At 35.4% G+C, this 18,211-nt stretch overlaps 1 protein-coding gene across 1 annotated transcript in view; it reads left to right on the forward strand.

Annotated features, from left to right (window-relative positions):
- WWOX (WW domain containing oxidoreductase) overlaps positions 1-18,211 on the forward strand; it is a 491,880-nt gene that overhangs the window by 112,256 nt on the left and 361,413 nt on the right. Inside the window, exons 7-8 of the mRNA XM_062007183.1 lie at positions 541-726; positions 4,284-4,548. Coding sequence (XP_061863167.1) covers positions 541-726; positions 4,284-4,548 — 451 coding nt within the window. The remainder of the gene's footprint in view (positions 1-540; positions 727-4,283; positions 4,549-18,211) is intronic.

The following is an 18,211-nucleotide window of genomic DNA, read 5'->3' on the forward strand; positions in this document are numbered from 1 at the left end:
GATGTGTACCCCGCATTAGAAAGTGATAGGAGTTGCTCCATCTCTTAGAAAATTTCTTTCTGAATGTTTCAGGTGTCTGTTTCCTGATTAAGAACAAAGTGGTAGTGTTGAGGTATTTCTAGTGACCTGCCTATCCGTGTGAGCCATCCATCTGCTGATAGCTGTTGTGAATGTGCAGGACATATGGGTTTGCTGTGGCCCTGGTGGTTCTTGAGATGTGAAATGTTACCATTTTTCTTGCTATTTTTTAAAAAAGTGGAAAATGAAAACACCACCTTCTTCTGCTCTTAAATACCTTTCCCAGAGGTGGTACCTGCCTCGCTGAAGACTCAGCTGTGCCCTATGGTGTGGCTGCTGCAGAGCTGGCTGGAAGTGTCTGGCACAGGGCAGCTCCTGCTCACAGAAACCACCCTGCAGCCACAGGCTTCACATACACACCAAGGCACTCCTGAGTCCCAGTCACACAAGAGTCTAATTACATGTATCACATTGAGATTTGTTTTCCTGATTTGATTTTATTTGATACTTCTGATTACCCAGGCCTCTTCACATCCTGATCTGCAATGCTGCCGTGTTTGGTGCTCCCTGGTGCTTGACAGAGAATGGTCTGGAGTCCACCTTCCAGGTGAACCACTTGGGACATTTCTATCTTGTCCAGCTTCTGGAAGACGTTTTACGCCAGTCGTCTCCTGCTAGGGTTGTGATGGTGTCCTCTGAGTCACACAGGTTGGTGAACATTACTTTTGATTTCACTGAAATCTTTAATCCTGAGAGCATGAGACAGTTATGGCAGAACCACAAAAGTTTTTTGTAAAGGAAAGGCCTTGCTCTAAAGCACTTGCATTTGAATAATCTTTTTAAAAATAGAAGCATTGCTAATGCCTGTGGATGTTACTGGATTTGTCTTTGTTGCTGGATAAAGTGTGTTCTAGTCTTATAACAGTATGTAGGTATTTTTTGATCGTTCTTCGTATGAATGCAGATTTTCTCTGCGTTTCAGACCACTCATTGATTTTGCGAGGAGATGGAATAATAATTGATTAAATCTGAATGGCATGACCTATATTGATTTGTCATTCAACAACTTCAACATCTTACCATGAAGAATATGCAGTTATTTTAGCAGGAGAAACAATGCAATTAAAAACTGCTAGATGAAATCCAATTGTTTTATAATGAGAAATTAGGGAATTCAATGCAGACATTAGCTGTATAATTGTAAAATGGGAAATAGTGTTGTTAATACATATTAGAAATCTAGCCATGCCTCTTTTGGTGATTTCTTTTTTTGTAATTAAAATGTTAGATGCTCATCTTTTCTACTGCCAGGAGAAGTACAGTTGGCAAAAAGGATGTTGATGAGGTTTGCCTTATTTCAGACATGCTCGTGTTTGTATTAATGACTGAAAAGATGGATTTGATATAAATAAAGTTCCTTGTGTGAAAGGCATGCCCCAGTTCTCTCACTGCCTTCTGATTTAGTTCAGGGACTAATACCGTTGATTTCTATTTCACTTTTGGTCACATGTAGCAACTCTAGCAAGCCAAATGGAAGAATATGAGAGTGCCTTTTTTCCCCCTCCCTTTTTTTCCCCCTCCCCTTCATATTTCTGAAGTGTTTTAGTGACCTAGAATGAAGCTTATTTTTTTTAATCATGTTTCCATAAAATGTAACCCCGGGGACCTGCTAGAGAGAGACCAGCCAAGGGTCGGGCTGAAACCTTTATCACTTCCAAACACAGGGGCTTATGGTATAAATGACACACTGCAGATAGATTTACTTTTACCATTTAAAATTTATGATGGCTGAAATGAAAGGAAGCAATAGAAAATGCCAGTAATAATCCTCCCTGGTGTTAAAAGACATGAAATGTCTAGTAATTAGGTGGTAACAAAATCTGGACATCCTTATCTTTGCAAATCACACCAGGTTAGTGAAAGCAAGTAGCAAAGTCCTGTTAGGAGCGAGAGAGGCTACTGTGGAGCAGGCAAGATAGCTCTGGAAATAAATCTGCCAACTCCAATCACTTGCCAGATGTGGAGGGCACAACGGGATACGTATAAATGAGCTGTTATTTAATGGGAGATTATGTTGAATTGTCAGCTGCTTGTTCCCCTTTGTAAGTTTGTATCTCTGATAGTATTTTAAATGGCATCTTTGTTTTTCACTGTATTAAGTGCTATGTCTAACTAGGACTCACATCTCTAGACATCTTTATCTGTGTTTTGAAAACATTTTTTCAAAGTACTCATTACTAACTCAGAAAGATCAGCCGAGGTCTATAGAAGCTCATCAAAAGATAAATAACAGTCAATGTTTGAACAAAATAATAAATGCAACTTTTTCTGATGGGTGTCCAATTCATGTATTATTCCAGATCTTAACACTTACACTGACCATTGTAAATAACTATACTTTTTCCACCCAATCTGTTAAATGGCAAGAAGTTGATGTAAGGAGTTAATTTAGACGTTAGGTATTACTGGGTAGTAGTACTTTCTGACCTACTTGAGAACTCTAAGGCTTTAACTATGTTGTAAAACAGAAGTGTTGGTATCTAATTACTTCCATAAACCTTGACTGGCTCTTTTCACTGGAGTCAAGACCCCCTGTTAGGGGAAAAATAAAGTCCCATGTTTGCAGAAAATATTATACAAGACTGCTCCAAGGCAAAAGATTTATTTGCCTCTCTGTTTTCGTCATTCATTTCTAGTTACTTCTCTAGCTTCAGCACAAACGCATTCCCTTTAAATTAAGCTTTTGGGTAATTTAAGCACATCATATTAAAATTAGAATAATAAGTAGGTTGACGTTCCTTCTATCTTTATTTCTGTGTTGTTAATTTGATTGTACAGCCCTTATTCTACTGAATTCAATGAGATTGCCGACATAAGTGAGATTGCCTCACAGAAGAATGCTTTTAGCACTGAACTCAAAATATGCCACCGTGTTTCCGTTGTACAGTATACACAAAGTATTTTATTTGTAGATTATTTTTGGTGTCATAAATGATTACTTGAGAATGAATATAGGAAATTCCTCCCAGAATAGCCCTGTTAATTTCAGAAATGTATGTTATCTAACAAAAAATCATGAAAGAGAAAATTTGTTGTTGAAATTGAAGGGCTAATTCTATGAGATACAGAACATCCTGGATTCCTCTTGAGCTCAAATACTGTAGTTGCTTTTCTCTGAGTGTATTACAGTCCTGCTCACAGAATGAATGTAGAGATTCCAGCTGATCTCTTCATTTCTGGGCATGAGATGCAAAATTAGTAAAGATATTTTAAAACATTTTTCTAGTGTGTGCTATAATTATGTTTATCCCTGTTCTCCCCAGCTGATTCTGAAAACTGAGTATTAAAAAGAGCTTGCTAAATCCTTTTTATTTTTAGTAGCTGTTCTGAATGAAACATGGATTTGTAACTAAATGTAGTTTTATTTTTTAATATTAAGATATACCAGTAATTTGGTAAATAAAATTCTAAGAAAAATGCTATATGGAAACTTCCTTTTCTTCATCTAAATGTCTTTAGAACAGTCACTACTTTGTTATTAAAAAAAAAAAAAGGAAAGAAACAAACAGCTGGTGTTTAATGACTCTGTCAGACCCAATTAAAAAACATCAACTAGTTACTTTGATTTGTGTTCAGCCATGCCATGGGTATACTTAAAAACATTATACTCTGCCAGAACTCATTTTGGCTTTGTTTACATTTATCTTTTAAACATATAAGACTATTGATGGCAAGTTACCAAGGTTATAACCTCTTTATATTCATCAATTTTTAATCTAAAGAAGAGTCTAAGAGGCAGTGAGACACATCCGTAGTTACTTGAACACTTAAATGAAAGTGTGCAGTATGTGAACACTAGATGAAATAATCAGGGGAAGTGAAGAAGGGGAGGAATGAAAGACTGCTGGTTTTCTTTGCTTCTATATTGCAGTTATTTTATCCAAGATTATTTCCTCCAAGCTGATTGTGCTTTCGTGGATCTTAAAGTCTTTCTTTGACATTTAAAATAAAGTGATTTGTAAGTTACATACAATGCCTTTGCATTTGGTTTTATTTATCATTTGCTTTTGTTAGTTATTCAATAATTTTACTGCCATATTATATGGGAATATTCCTTGTGTCGCTGGCAATGTCCAGTATATACTTTCAGCTGCTAAATAAGATGTTGGTTCTGGCCAAATTCTACTCTGTTGTCTACATTATATGTTGTTCTTAACAAGCAAAATGAGCTCTGGGGTATCTAAGGCATATTTACTTTTTTTTAGATTTACAGAAATTAAAGACTCCACTGGAAAACTTGATTTCAGTCTGCTTTCTCCATCTAAGAAGGAGTATTGGGCTATGTTGGCCTACAATCGTTCCAAGCTTTGCAATATACTGTTCTCCAATGAGCTGAACCGACGCCTTTCTCCCCACGGGGTGACATCTAATTCAGTCCATCCTGGAAATATGATTTACTCCTCCATTCATCGTAACTGGTGGGTGTATACCCTGCTGTTTACCTTGGCTCGACCTTTTACCAAATCCATGGTAAGTGAATGCCTTACAGGATTTTACACATCTCCATTTTTCAAATCATTGGAGTAAAGTTATAAAAATCCAGATGTATGAATCTGCTTTGACCATTGCCTTTTATAACTATGACTCTCATTTTAATGACAAACATTGTGCCAAGATAAAACTCTAAAAGAGGATTCTTCAACCATTTTTGATTAAATTCATCAATCTTCAGTAAAGGTGTCTTGTTATATAGAGTGCATGACTTCCTTGTTTGAATATATGATTTTCATTGTGATTAAGATACTTGTGCATCCTAGATGTGGAATGGTTCAGAGTTATTTCTGTGCTCAGTATACGTAAAACATCAAAAAAATTGCCTTATTTTTTAAGTGGAATATGCTTGACTGCATTTTTTATGTAAACAGATGCCCCAGTTAGAAAAGATACTACAGACATTATTAATGGCTGAGGGAAAGTGCTTTCAGTGGTAAAAGCACCTTCATTCATATTTAAAAAACCAAAAACGACCCAACAATTTTCTTGGTTCTTACAAAGCACTGAAGGCAATATGTGTTTTCCCTTTGTCTCCATTGGACTTTGGACTGGCATCATGATGTAATGAAAGCCTATGCAGTGTTCCCATAGCCAGCATTATGTGGCTTCATTATATAAGTATTTGCAGCATCTCCAGCATTTGGAGGGATCAGTGCCTTGGTCCTCTGACCCAGGTTATTTATAAGGAGTCCAAAGTTAGTTTTTAGTCAGAAGATGACTTTTACTTTACTGAGAACTGGCTTCCTTTTAGCCTTATTGACTGTTTCTCATTCCTTGAATGTTTACAGTTAGCCGTGGCAATTTGTTCAAGCCCAAACTGGGCTCCTTTTACAGAAGACTTGACAACTGACAAGAGTGGTTGTGGTGTGGTGTAACTTACTGTCTCCTTGAGCTGGTGATACAGACAAAATTATTTGGTTTTATTTGATAAAGAGCAGAGTTGTTGTTGAGGCAGAGGAATCCTTCTTTAAGTAGCTTGATCTACCGCATAATCTACGGCAGCTGAGCAAATCACTGGTGCAACTTGTCTGTATACCTGCCTAGAAAAGTTTGCTCATGCATTTCATTGTCATTGAGATGATGAAATTAATCTTAATTTGTACTGAATTAATTTAAGTGGAAAACACACCGTGTTTAGAACATATCCAAAAAAACCCCAGCATCTTGAGCAATGCTGTATCTTCAGTAAGGCCCATGAAGCAAAAGTACAAACACAGTGTGGTGCACTGACATGTCAGTCAGGGGAGTCTTCACAGCTCTAACCTCTGCCAGTAGCTTGCAACCTGTATGTAGACAAAATCTGTTTCTACCCATGAGGTTGGTAAGTGGGCATTCTGGTACTTTGGGACTGGTAAGAATATCTTTCAAAAGCGTATTTTTTGACCAGGACATTTAAAACCATGTCTTTGCTGTGTTAAGGGAGAGTTTGTAAAATAAATTCTTGAAGTTCTCCTGAGAATGGATAAATGAATGTTATCAATGTCCAGTGAAAAGTCTGTGGAACTTTATGAATTGTTAGTTTTATTTTCTCTGACATATTTTTACAAAGTAACCTTGTTTGTTTTTTGCTCAGATAATGTCATTCTCTAAGGAACAAAATGAAATACTGGAGTTCATTTTAGAAGAATTGATAGATTTTCTTATAGTATCTATTTAGGGGTGATACATAAAAGACAATACAAAATAGAGTACAAAAGATCAGCACTGAATAATAGCACACTTCACTAAGTCTTTTGTATTTGTACATATGTCACTAAGGTTATTTGAATATAGTGATAAGAGAGTATAGGTTGAGGATAAACATCTGTTTTATAACTCATATACTGATATGAATTGTTATGTTCCCCTGAACCTTACCAATGTTTCGATTGCCAGTAAAACTAGAAAAGTGCCCCTTCCTGGGTACACAAAGAAGCTGAGCTGAAATTCTCAATATCATCAGAGTTACAATTTTTCCATTTTAACATTTGTAGGGGACAAATGACTTGCAACTTCTCCATTTTTAGAGACTGTACTGTTACTAACCTTAAATAACCTTTGTTGAGGATCATTTTGTGAGCTTCCTCTATCTGAGGCAGACCAGAGTTTGAATGAGTGTTTAGGTCAGAATATTGGGTGTGTATCTTAAAGCTGCAGTCCCAAGGTTGTGAACTGTATGTTTCAAGGATGTCTGCATTGCACAATGCAGCATGATGCAGCAGCATTTAAAGTACTTGCAACTAAGCTGGGTCCATAACTGGAGCTGAGAGATCCGTGTCAAGGTTGTGTGGAGAAAGGTAAAGTATCAGATTAGGCAAGGTGTGATGCAAATGTACCTGTACAAGTTTTGATCTCTAAAGTAGTAGCTTTAGCTGCTGCAGCATTAGTGATATGTGTAGAGCCTGATCCTTCTGGAACCAGTTTGAAGCTCTTTGCTATGTCTTGAGATGTAGAGGCTTATGGAGTCTACATAGATGCATAAACACAGAGACACACAGACTGCAGGCCCACATACCTGATTCTAACTGGGGGCCTTTTCATGTTTTTGTAGTAAAAGCTGTTATATTATATCATTAATTTATGTTTCACAAAGGTAGACTTACTAAATGTTCTGAGAGCTGTGAATAGCTCAGAATACAATCAGAGTTCCAACTTGTTTGGAAATTTTGAAACTAGATGGAGGAGAAAAATATAAAATCCATTTGTTTCCCTACTAGTTTTTCCAGAACAGTTCTTGTGTTCTGTCCTGGTTGCAACTTGCTACTGAAAAATTAGTCTTTATGCCTTTGACTTAATTGTCAGCATTTTCTGTGGTACTTATAAATTCATCTATTTAAAGTTTACTTGAAATCAAAACAGTTCAGTAATTATTTTGTTTTGTTTCCAACAATGAAGAAATATCCATTGTGTATCTGAATTTTGGTTTTGTTATGTAGTTGTTCGGTTCTTGAGTGTTGAGTAGAGCGTTGGTTGATGGGGATATAGCATTTTCTTTAGAAATGCATGCTATTGCAAGCATTACTTAAGGTTTGTCTGTCTTTCAAGTGTCTTTCTGTTTTCAACCTAATTTTAGTTGTTCTGTAATTTGTTGCACCGTACTGCAAGAAGAAAAGCAACTTCACAATTTTCCAAACCTTTTGTAGTATTTTTGTGCTGGTTACAGTGAACTCTTCTGCTGAATCATAGACAGTTGTCTTGTCAGGTTCTGAAACGTAAAACAATACTTAAATTGCTGATGGTTATAGGTATACAGGAAGTAGTCTACTTAACTTCTGTTAAGTAGAGCACTGAAAACTGAAAGACTACTTTTTTTCCTCACCCACTTCTTTTCAAGATCTAAAATCTATGAGGATTTGATGGACAGAAATGGAGAATGAGTCGTCTTTTTTTTTTGTAGCAAGCAATAGTTGCAAATAAATTACTATTTTATTATTGCAGTAACTGTAGCTCTACTAATATTCAAAGGGCCTCTCTTTTTACTTAGCACTGTATATAGTTAGTAAACTGAAGACGCTTATAGTATAATTAAATGTAAATGGAATCAAGTGGCCACTATAAATAACAGATTGGAAGAGAAGCTCTGCAACTAACAGTGTAGGCCATGCAAATGCTTAGCTGGTTTGATCTAAGGCTTAAGGGTTTTGCTTCCTTGATCTTCTTTCATATCCCTCACTCTCCCCTCCTCTTTCTATTTCTCTCTTTCATACTCTTTTGTCCTGTTTTTCTTCTCTCTTTTTCTCTCTCCACTTGAAAACTGGCTGAAGAACAATTTGACTAAATTGTTTCTTTTGCTTTAAATTAGTGATAGTCACTCAGAACCCATCAGATTCGCTACTATTTACATACAAGATTAAAATTACTGCATAAAATTACTACAAGTTTTGAGCTTAGACTGAATATGTTATCTAGTGTCAACCCCAAGTGATTTTGTGAGTCTGCAGTGGCATATAAAATTAGAAGCAGTGTGTCATTATCACACTCTTCTGATAGTCTTACATAGAAACAAATACTTTTGTTGGCAGGTAACAAGAGTAGAAAGAATATCATATATTAGAGTAGCAAGAGCTTGACAGATGTTTCACTGAACTGCATTTTCAAATCCTTTTGCATTAAGAAATAGGTAAGTTTTGTAGAAGTTCTGAGACTATTGGGTTACATTTCCTGTTGCAGTGCAAAGCCAGCCGTTGTGCTAGAGTTTTTGCAGATGTGTTACCCTTTTAGTGGCTGGGAATAAAACATTGGTTTCGTTGATAAGCAATAAACTAGAAGAGTTCAACCTGTCACCTTTAAACAGTCAGTTATACCATTCTGCCCTTGAGAGACTGATACCTGAACTGCTCTTTGATCTCTCCCTCCTGCTCAGAACAGTTTTCAGAACACGATTTTGTATTTAAAGTATTTGCTACTGAAAATTGTAAGTAATATTTTTAAGGGCCCCAAAGTAGTCTGCATGTTTTAGTTTTACATAAAATGGTGAATTTTTGTCATTCTGATATTATCCCAGGAGTATTTTAGGCAGTTGGCATGTATTGCAGTGCTCATATGGGCAGGAAAAACCCCTGTGCCTACAACTGCTTCACTGGTTTTACTTTTGCCATATGTTGGAAGTGTCTAAATTTAAATTTCATGTGATGATTTGCACTCGCACCTAACATCAACTCAGAAATGCTATCCTGGCAAGAAATGAATCTGCATCTATAGGAGTGACTTGCTTCTACCTAATGATCACATCTGTTTGTTTTGATAGGAGCCCAAAAGAGGCCCTGCAGCCTCATCATCTCCTCTCTTTCTCCCTGGTTCTTTGCTAAAGAAGCTGGAATAACCCTTAGAGATGGGGATAGTATTCCCTCCTCAAGTCAACATCTTTTACTGTCCAAAGATCTGTGTGGGCTGTATTGAGTTGATGTTGGCTTGCATTACTGAATTCACAGTTTAGGCCAAATTTTGCCCTCAGCTATTCATGTTCAACTCCAAGAGCAGTCACGAGCAAGGTGGGTATGTGCATGTTTCAACATAGAATTTGACTTGCTTTTCATCCCTGAATCATTCCTGAAAATGCATTGGGATTTCTTGAAAAGCAGAAGGCAGATCTTTTTGCAAAGAACCTCATAGTTCAGATTTCATCAAAATGACAGTTTCTTTTCTGAAACTGAGTTTTGGGCAGGAAGTGAAAGAGGAAGGGAGAGTGAAAAGGGATGAAGTGTCTACTGTATATTAGCAATTGTTGTAGAGAGTCTGTAAGTCACATATTCATAAAACAGGAGAATTGCATTAATGCCTAAAGTGGAAATATTATTCTGAGCAACAGCATCTTTTTTAACATACAGATTTGTGGACTGTACCTCTAGTAATGTCTAAAGACAGTTATTTTGTTAAACTCTGACAACATACACTTCCTTGAAGAATATTGACTGAATTGGGCAAAAAGAAAGAAAGTGTATGTGGAAGAACATTTTGATTGGTTGCAATAGGATGGTAAAGAAATGTACCCAAAGAAGTTGTTAAAAACTTTGGAAAGATGATGCAAAAATTCTATTCACTTAGAATTTCTGTGTCCTGTGTAGTAGTAAAACGTAATATAAGCTAGTTTATTATCAAACTTACATTTAACTGATACATATTTTAGCTTCCTGCTAAAATAAATGTAGCGTGGAATATGAGGGCAAATTAAATCTGTCCCTCATAACCTACAACACAGGAATGGAAAGTGTTTCTAAAAACCTATGTATCTGCTAAACAGAACAGCTCAGGGTCTCAGTGTGGTGTTCAGGGGGAGCAACGGCCATGGAATTTGCTGTGTCTAACACACCCCCATAGCTGTTTGTGGAGCAGCTCTTTTATGTATAGCTTTGTGTAGGGAGTAAGGAATTTCTTCCTCTTCCCCATGATCCTTGCAGAATTTCAGAATGCCCTGTCAAAAATGTGAACTGCAAGGCAAGGAAACATTTAATCCATAATGTCTTGTATTGCATGTGAATAAATTAGAATTTTAAATTTAATAGCATATTTTGTATTTTTTAGCTATATACAGCCCTTGTTGAATGTCTGTGTAGGTCTGAATTGCCCACAACCTCACATCCAGCCCTGTCTCATTCCATATTGCCTTCTGCCTGAAATCTGAAAAAGATTGGCCTCATAAGTAGTTAACAGCATAAAACAGAAAATATTTTCCTGAAACTTGCAGAAAGTCATTCTTGCATTCAGTCACTTTTGTTTCTTGATTCAGATTGTTACATTGTCTAGAAGCAGATCTCCTTATTGAAAAATAAGGGTTAACAAGAAGATTTAAAAGTAAATTCTTTTCGTTTCTGCACTCAGGTATGATGCATCCAAAGTTTCTTTCTCATCTGAAAGTCCTAGACTTTCCTTTGCTGTACTTTTTTTTTCCCCCTGTGTTCTTTTGCAGTCCTAAACCCAAATATTTCAAGTTTCTGTTTTTCCCTTGTTCTATTCCTTCTGTTTTACTCACCATCACTTGCAGAACTTAACTGCAGTTGAAGTGCCTTGGTGTCTCTGAGGTGTTATGCAGCATTGATCTGCTCAGAATGTATTTGAGAAACCATAAGGAAGGAAATTTCTGTTGTATTATGAGTGTTGAGGTGCTTGGGTGACAGGCAAGATGTTGCTGTCTGATAGAAATGACCAAACAGGATATTTAGCCTTTTTTTTTCCCCTTTAACTTTGATATTTTATATCTTTGCTATACTTGCTATTAGGAATTTGTCTCATCCTTGGTGATATTCTTGAGATCCTTCTCATACTGAAACATCTTCTGATTTGCTGCAAAAAATTATTATCTGCTGTAATAATTGAAAGCAAAAAGGGTATAAATTTTCCATGGGGAAAGATGACAAACTCATGGCTTCACTTCCTTCTCACTGATTAGAAATACGTTCTTCTCTCTCAAAAGTGGGTGTATGCTACTTTGCCGTATGGATATAATGTTAAAGCTCTGGTTATGGACAAGTTTGTGACACTTCTGGTTTTTGTGGCCACATACACACAAAAATTTCTTGTGTATTTTACATAAATCAAATATTTTTTGACAGGCGTTGCTAAGAAAACAGCAAAGCATTTGTCATGTAGCTTTGTTAAGTATAATAGATTGGGAAGGAGAATGTAAGGAAAAAAAGAGTGAGGAACTTTTTTGAATGTGTTAAATATTTGAGTTTTATAACCCAAAAAGTAAATGTGCACGTTCACATTTGTTTTCTATCTTCAGCTAACAACAGTTAACTTTTGCTAGGAACAATCTAAGTTAAAATTTAGTGATTTCCTGTTTAAACAGGCTAGTGAACTTAAATGTCTTGAAGATCTTTTTAAAAACTAAAACAGATTGTCTTTTTTTCTGTGCATTTTATTTGGTGTTAATGTAAACATGTGACCATTAACTTAGGAAAATGGCAGTTATGATCTAAACAAGTGTGTTAGGTTATGTGTCCACCTAGGCTGGCTTCATGTATTTCCAAACTAAGGTAATAATTCTTATCTTTGCTACTGGTCTTGCTCCACATAGTCTTAAATAGTCTTCACACAGGCTTAAATTAATAATATTAAGAAGGACTGGTAAACAAAAAGACTTCTCGTGAAATAATTCTGTACTTTTTATAGAATAAGTCTTTAATCTTAGGAGACTGTAGCCTAGCTAGAAGTGAAAATTTCTGGCTGAAATTACCATGTGTTGCTGAAGACCAAATACAAATGAACCCTAAAGTCCTCCTCCATTGCCTTTTGCTTTTCTGCAGAGTCCTTGTGGTGCCCTCACTGAACCTCAGAGCCTTCCAGTTACAGTTACTACAGATGAAGTGACTCAACCCTGCCTGTGACCCCACAGTTTCTCATTTGTGTGCCTGAGCAAGGTCACTTAGTTTGTTGTAAATAACACAGTAGGATCCAGACCTCTTTGGTTACTAGCTAGTACATAAATCACAGGATTACTCATTTTCTTTAATAACAAGAGAGTAATAGAGATAACATTTTTATGAATGAGATAACTATAATCAAAAGCAGAGTCAATGCACTGTAGTTCATTTATAATGATCTAATGATCTGTTTGCTAGCATTCTAGAAAGATAGTCTCAAATATTTACAATCGTAAAACTTGCCTTTTTAGCTAGCAACTTTATAAAAAAGTAGTCTCTAAAATCTCTTGTAATTAATGATATTTAACTTCTTGGACAGACATAACCACTGTGCTGTTCAGCTAGCAAGTAAGTTAAGTACAGCCAAACACAAACTATAAGAGGCATTAAATTGAACCAGATATTTTCAGCTGTGGAAATTATGGTGCTATGAGTGATATGAAATGTGAAAAACAAATTCTATGTGGGTTAAGATATAAGATGGCAAATCCAGGTTCCTCTTGAAACTGTTACCATCTACCAAATTTTAGAAACTGTGAGAAGATAGCTTAATGATGGAGGCATTGAGGGAGGAGTATGAATGAATGACTGTAAGAAGTAATTGTGCTTCTCACTTTCTCAATTTTCATCTCTTAAATCAAATTTCTTCCTGAGTGTAGAGTCCAAGAACTAAACAAGATTTTGGCTATGATTTTTTAAAGACATAAATCTGTTCTTTATTCTTTAAATGAGGAGAAGAGAAATTCAAACTCCTATATCACTTCTCTATGTCACTTGATGTGGCAATTAGGCAATAGTGCATCTTTTATTTCTTTGTAGTTATTTCTTCCTTGTTTTCTGCATGCACATACATGACTGCTGCTACTAAGCCCTATGGGTAGCTCTTCAGGAAATAGAGCTGCTGATTCACATATCTAAAGTTTGGCAAAACTGAAGATTTTTGGACAAAGTTTAATTTTGCTTCTTTGACTTCTAGAAGTTAAAATCCTGTGCCCAGATTTAAAATAGCAAACGGTAAAAATAATAAAATTGCATAATTGAGTATTATTAGCCCATGCCATTTTGTAACTCACAGAGCAATATAAATATTGTCGATTCTGGAACATGGTTTATCTTTCCTTACATTTTTCTGAAGTTGCTATTTATAAATGGACAGATGTTCAGGAAACCCCAAGCTTTTATTGGCTGTATTTAGAATAGATGAAATACTAAATTGTTTAAAAAAAGAACGTAGTGTAGATCCTATTTTATGGAGCTATAATTTAAATACTGTTTCTTAATTGGGGGATGCAGTACTTAGTTACTTTCGTGCTTCCCTAGAACTCCTTGGATATCTGAGATGCTTTGTCATAACATGGTCTTTTCATTTCTCTCGATATCATCTTTGAAGAGGTGCCACACCACTTTAAACAGTTCACCAATCAGTTTCATATGATGAATTCTCTTTAATCATTTACATTCGGAGAAAGTCAAATATTCCTTAGGAAGCCAAAGTAATCTAACAGAACGTATAGTGTTTGTGCAGCTGGATATCTTATTTATTTGAAGTTCTTGGGGAAATCTCTTCTGACTTTACAAAAAAAGACGGAAGAGTAAACAGTAAGAGTGTCCAAGTAATCTGAGCTAGAAAGTCCCTTCTTATAGAGCAAAGTCATTAAAAAAGTGTATTTGCAAGGTCCAAAAATAATACAGTATATCAAATGCAGAGTACTACATAATGTTTTTTCAGTATTCTCACTTTAAAAAAATATGTATGTGTATGTGTGTCTATAAATGAGAAGTATACTTGTTTTTTAAAGATATTTAATATTCCTGGATAGGTGAACACAGTAAGAGTCTGTTTTCCTGAAGAGGTGATTCATCTGTTTGTTTTTTCTGTGTGACATGTCATTCATCATCATGTGGGCATTTCCTGGAAATAACTGTGTAACTGAAATAGTGTTCCTAAAAACTTCCTCCCAGCAAAGTTATTGAAACTGGATGAGTATGTATAGAAAATTAATATTTCTAGGCTTTTGGGAGGTACCCCACCATGATACTAATAATGTTTCTAGTTCTTGTCAGTTCTTTATTTCAAAATTTACCTTATATAAAAAGTACCTTTTTCTTTTATGAGGAAGATGAGAGGGAACTTACTGGATTTGGTTTGTTGGTTTTGGGGTGGATTTTTTGGTATTATGGATATAAGTGTGGTAAATGTCTCTACAGACAGGGCTCAAGCTGCAGAATGTTTTTGTGTCAACTTAGAGCTTTGGCTAGATTCCTATGTGGAGGGAAATAGATCTGTGGTTGATGAGACTGCTGCAGAGGGTGTGTTTCGTTTTTCCACTGGATATTCACTAGTCTTTTGTAGTTCAGTAGTTTCCAGTGTGTATCACTCTGAGAGTTATTGGAAAAAGCTAGAGTTAGGTACTGTTCAGATCCTGAACAGGAGGAAATGTATGTTCCAGAAAAAATAATGAAACAAAAGTGTTGATTTTAATTTTATGTAGGTATTGTTATCACTATCAGTGTGAGACAACGCACTCTTCTGCCTCTCCTCTTCCCTTTCTACTGTCTTAGTCCTTAGGGCTATAGTTTCTTATGTTTCTCAAAAAAGACGTGCAAATGTCTGATTATGTTAAATACCTTAAAGATAATGTCTTGAAGACTTGTTTTAAATGTTTCTGTGATTCAAGAATTAGATTCAATAATAGAGTAGGAATATTTGGCAAAAGAGAACTTCCTTGAATCCATTTACCAGTTAAAATATTAATGTGGTTCCATGTTTTGTTCTTTGCCTGAGTTTGTATGATTTACTTGTGATAGAGACAGAATGTACGTGTTCTCTTCAGGAGGGGAAGTGAACATAAGACTGAAGTTATTGTGCTTAGTTCAGTATAAAAATGCACAGCAAATGATGCAGGACTTATTAGTTTTCTAATAATCTGTAGGAGGATTTGTAATCAGAGAATTTCTGAATTTACTTAGCTTTTAAAGTTTCCTTTGAGACTTGTAATACTTGAGTCATTTGGATTTTTGAATCTCTTTGTTTTGCTGTTTTTAGGAAGTTGTTATAGTAGCATCAATCCCTTTTTAGCAAGGAGGATGGCAGTAAATGTAAACATCATAGTCAAATTCCATCCATTGTTTTAGTGACAATATGTTGCAGTGGCTAGATATCTCTGGATATAGCACAGTCTTCTGTGCATGCCAAAAAAATCTATAGAAGCCATTTGAGGCTATGTTATAATTTTATTAATTGCAAGATCATCACATTAAAATGAGGTGAACATAGCAATTGTGGATAATGTATCCTATATAGAATTAAAGTCACTTTTGAGCTAGAGAGTGGTTTGTTTTGAAAAGCAAGATCTTCTTGTCCCAATAACAAAGGATTGATTTGATAGTGTTGTGGGTTTACACCTCTTATAGTGTGTGGTGTATTAGTTTAGGAGTTGACATTTCCAAAAATGGAGGTCTCATATAAGTGCTGCTTCTGTGGATGGCACTTTTGACTTTAATGCATTTAAGATGGATATCACTATTAATTCAGAAGAATGTTAAGCATAGGAGCTGAAACTTGCTGTGAGCTTGATCACACCACTGCTAGTTTCTTTTGTTTCTAATAGATGACTGTGCTTATACATATGGCTGTTGAGACATCAAACTGGTAATGAAAATAATTAGTCAAGTGTTGAGTACCAAACTTTATATAAAAGGAACAATTTTGAAAATCCTTGTGCTCTTTTGGCACATAGTTACTGATTTATGTTTGAATGTTATACCCACTGTTACGCAAAAGACAGTGAAGAACATTTCAAGTTTACATGCTGTAAGAATAAAAATACTTGGAAATACTAGGATTAAAGTTTTCACTAAGATTCAACTCTCTAGAGTTAAAGGTATTTCTCTTAGAGTTGCCTTGTCTGTCATTGTAATCTATTAATGAATGTAATTAGGTTTTTTTTTTCATTTTGCTAGAAAATTGGAAACACTATTTCTTTCCACTGAAGAACATTACTATTAAAATATTGTCCTGAAATGTCAAACTTACATTATGATGAATACTACCAGTACAAGAAAACTAATTTAGCACTTCAAATAAAACAACCATCTTGGCAATTTTTTATGGTAATGACTTTGTAGAATCTGATTGTCTGCTCATGTTGAGTAGTTCATCCCATCCTAAATAGTGCTGTTGATGTATCAGTCTTAGTAGAGTCATGATCTCAAAGCAATACTGGGTGTCCTGGTCTGTCCTGCTCTGGCAGACTGGTGTTGTGCCTGTGTAGAAAAGGAATTTCTCTCTTGCAGCTCTCCTATGCAAAGGCCCCCAATATCAGCATGCTTGAGCAGGTACGTAGGATCTTGCAGTGGTTGGGCATCTGAGAAGTCCTTCCATATTTCCTCTTGTTGACTGGACACACCTGTGGTACAGTTCTGCTAGTAATCTGATGGCATCAGTGTAAAAACTTATCATTATTTTCTACACAGTTAATGACAGTAAAATAAAGTTTTTCTGGGAAACACATTTATTTTGGTGGCTTTTTTTTTGGTTAAGATATGAGTAGATTGAAATTAACTAGTTCTACCAAAAAACAAGGTACTGCTTTGAGCTGAATGCTTAGAGCTACACTGATTCCATTTGCTTAGCTAATATATAATAAAGTGAGGTTCTCTTTCACCTTTTACACTAAAAGTGATGACTTTATGAGAAAATATAAGGTGTTGACTTCTTCCATTCATTTGATGCTAAATATATGTGAATGTCCAACTTCTAAAGGAAGTGTAGCAGAAAGTATCAATAAAGCAATAAATCAAAAGAGTAAATCAGAGAATTTTTCTATTAAAAAGAGCAAACTTTGAATGTGGCACTGGTTATTTTTTTCAAATGATTGCAGTCAAAATGCAAATTCTCAGGAAACATGCAAAAAGTTAAAATGTTCAGTTTCTGTTTGGATAAAAGAATACTTTTATTTGAGATAATAAAATAAGATATAATATAATTAAATAAAAAATTGCAATTTCTTCCTAATTTTCAGATAATGACAATTTTCCTAAACATTTATATTTTGGGATTGTATTTTTCAATATGAAAAGTATATTTTGAATGGTTTCAGAGAAAAATGTGATTTTTTTTTTTCTCTTCCTGATTTTTTCTTTCTTTATCCTGTACACACCTAGATGAATGATTCTCAGATTCCTACAATAGCCCTTAGATTTCAGGCTAAGTATAGAAATCTTCAGTCTCATAGGTGACTGTTTCTAAAATCTCCAAGTGTGTTCATAAATGGATTGATGGAAGTTCTTTTCCAGTTTTTGTTGCAGTGAATCTTAACAAGTGCCAATTAAGTATGTTTACATATATACTAACATTTCCCACTGTGACAATGTGTGGAGTCTATAGTGACTTACACTGAGAGATATTCACCATTGTTTAATTCTTCCTTGTATCCATGCACTTTTGAATGATGAATTATATCCATCCTTAAATCTTTGTTTGTTTTAGATAAGGTTCTTTTTTTTTCCTCCTGGCACACCATATATGCACTAGCAAGTGCTAGCAGTTTCAGCTACATTTAAGGAAATATTGTTGTAAGGCTTTTATGTGCTGTACTTCAATCAGCTACTGCCAGCAGTATCCCAATAGAAAGACCCTCAACAGACCATTTTCAGCATTTTGCTGCAATTAAACTCCTCTGGTTTTAGCCCTCAGGCAATTTAGTACCTTTTTACATATGCACATTATGAACTTTTGACCAGGGCCTGGTAGTCATATATTAGATAGCAGCTTTTGAAAGCAGACTTAACAAGTT

This window comes from Colius striatus, chromosome 14, assembly GCF_028858725.1.
Source record: "Colius striatus isolate bColStr4 chromosome 14, bColStr4.1.hap1, whole genome shotgun sequence".
NCBI classification, from domain to species: domain Eukaryota; kingdom Metazoa; phylum Chordata; class Aves; order Coliiformes; family Coliidae; genus Colius; species Colius striatus.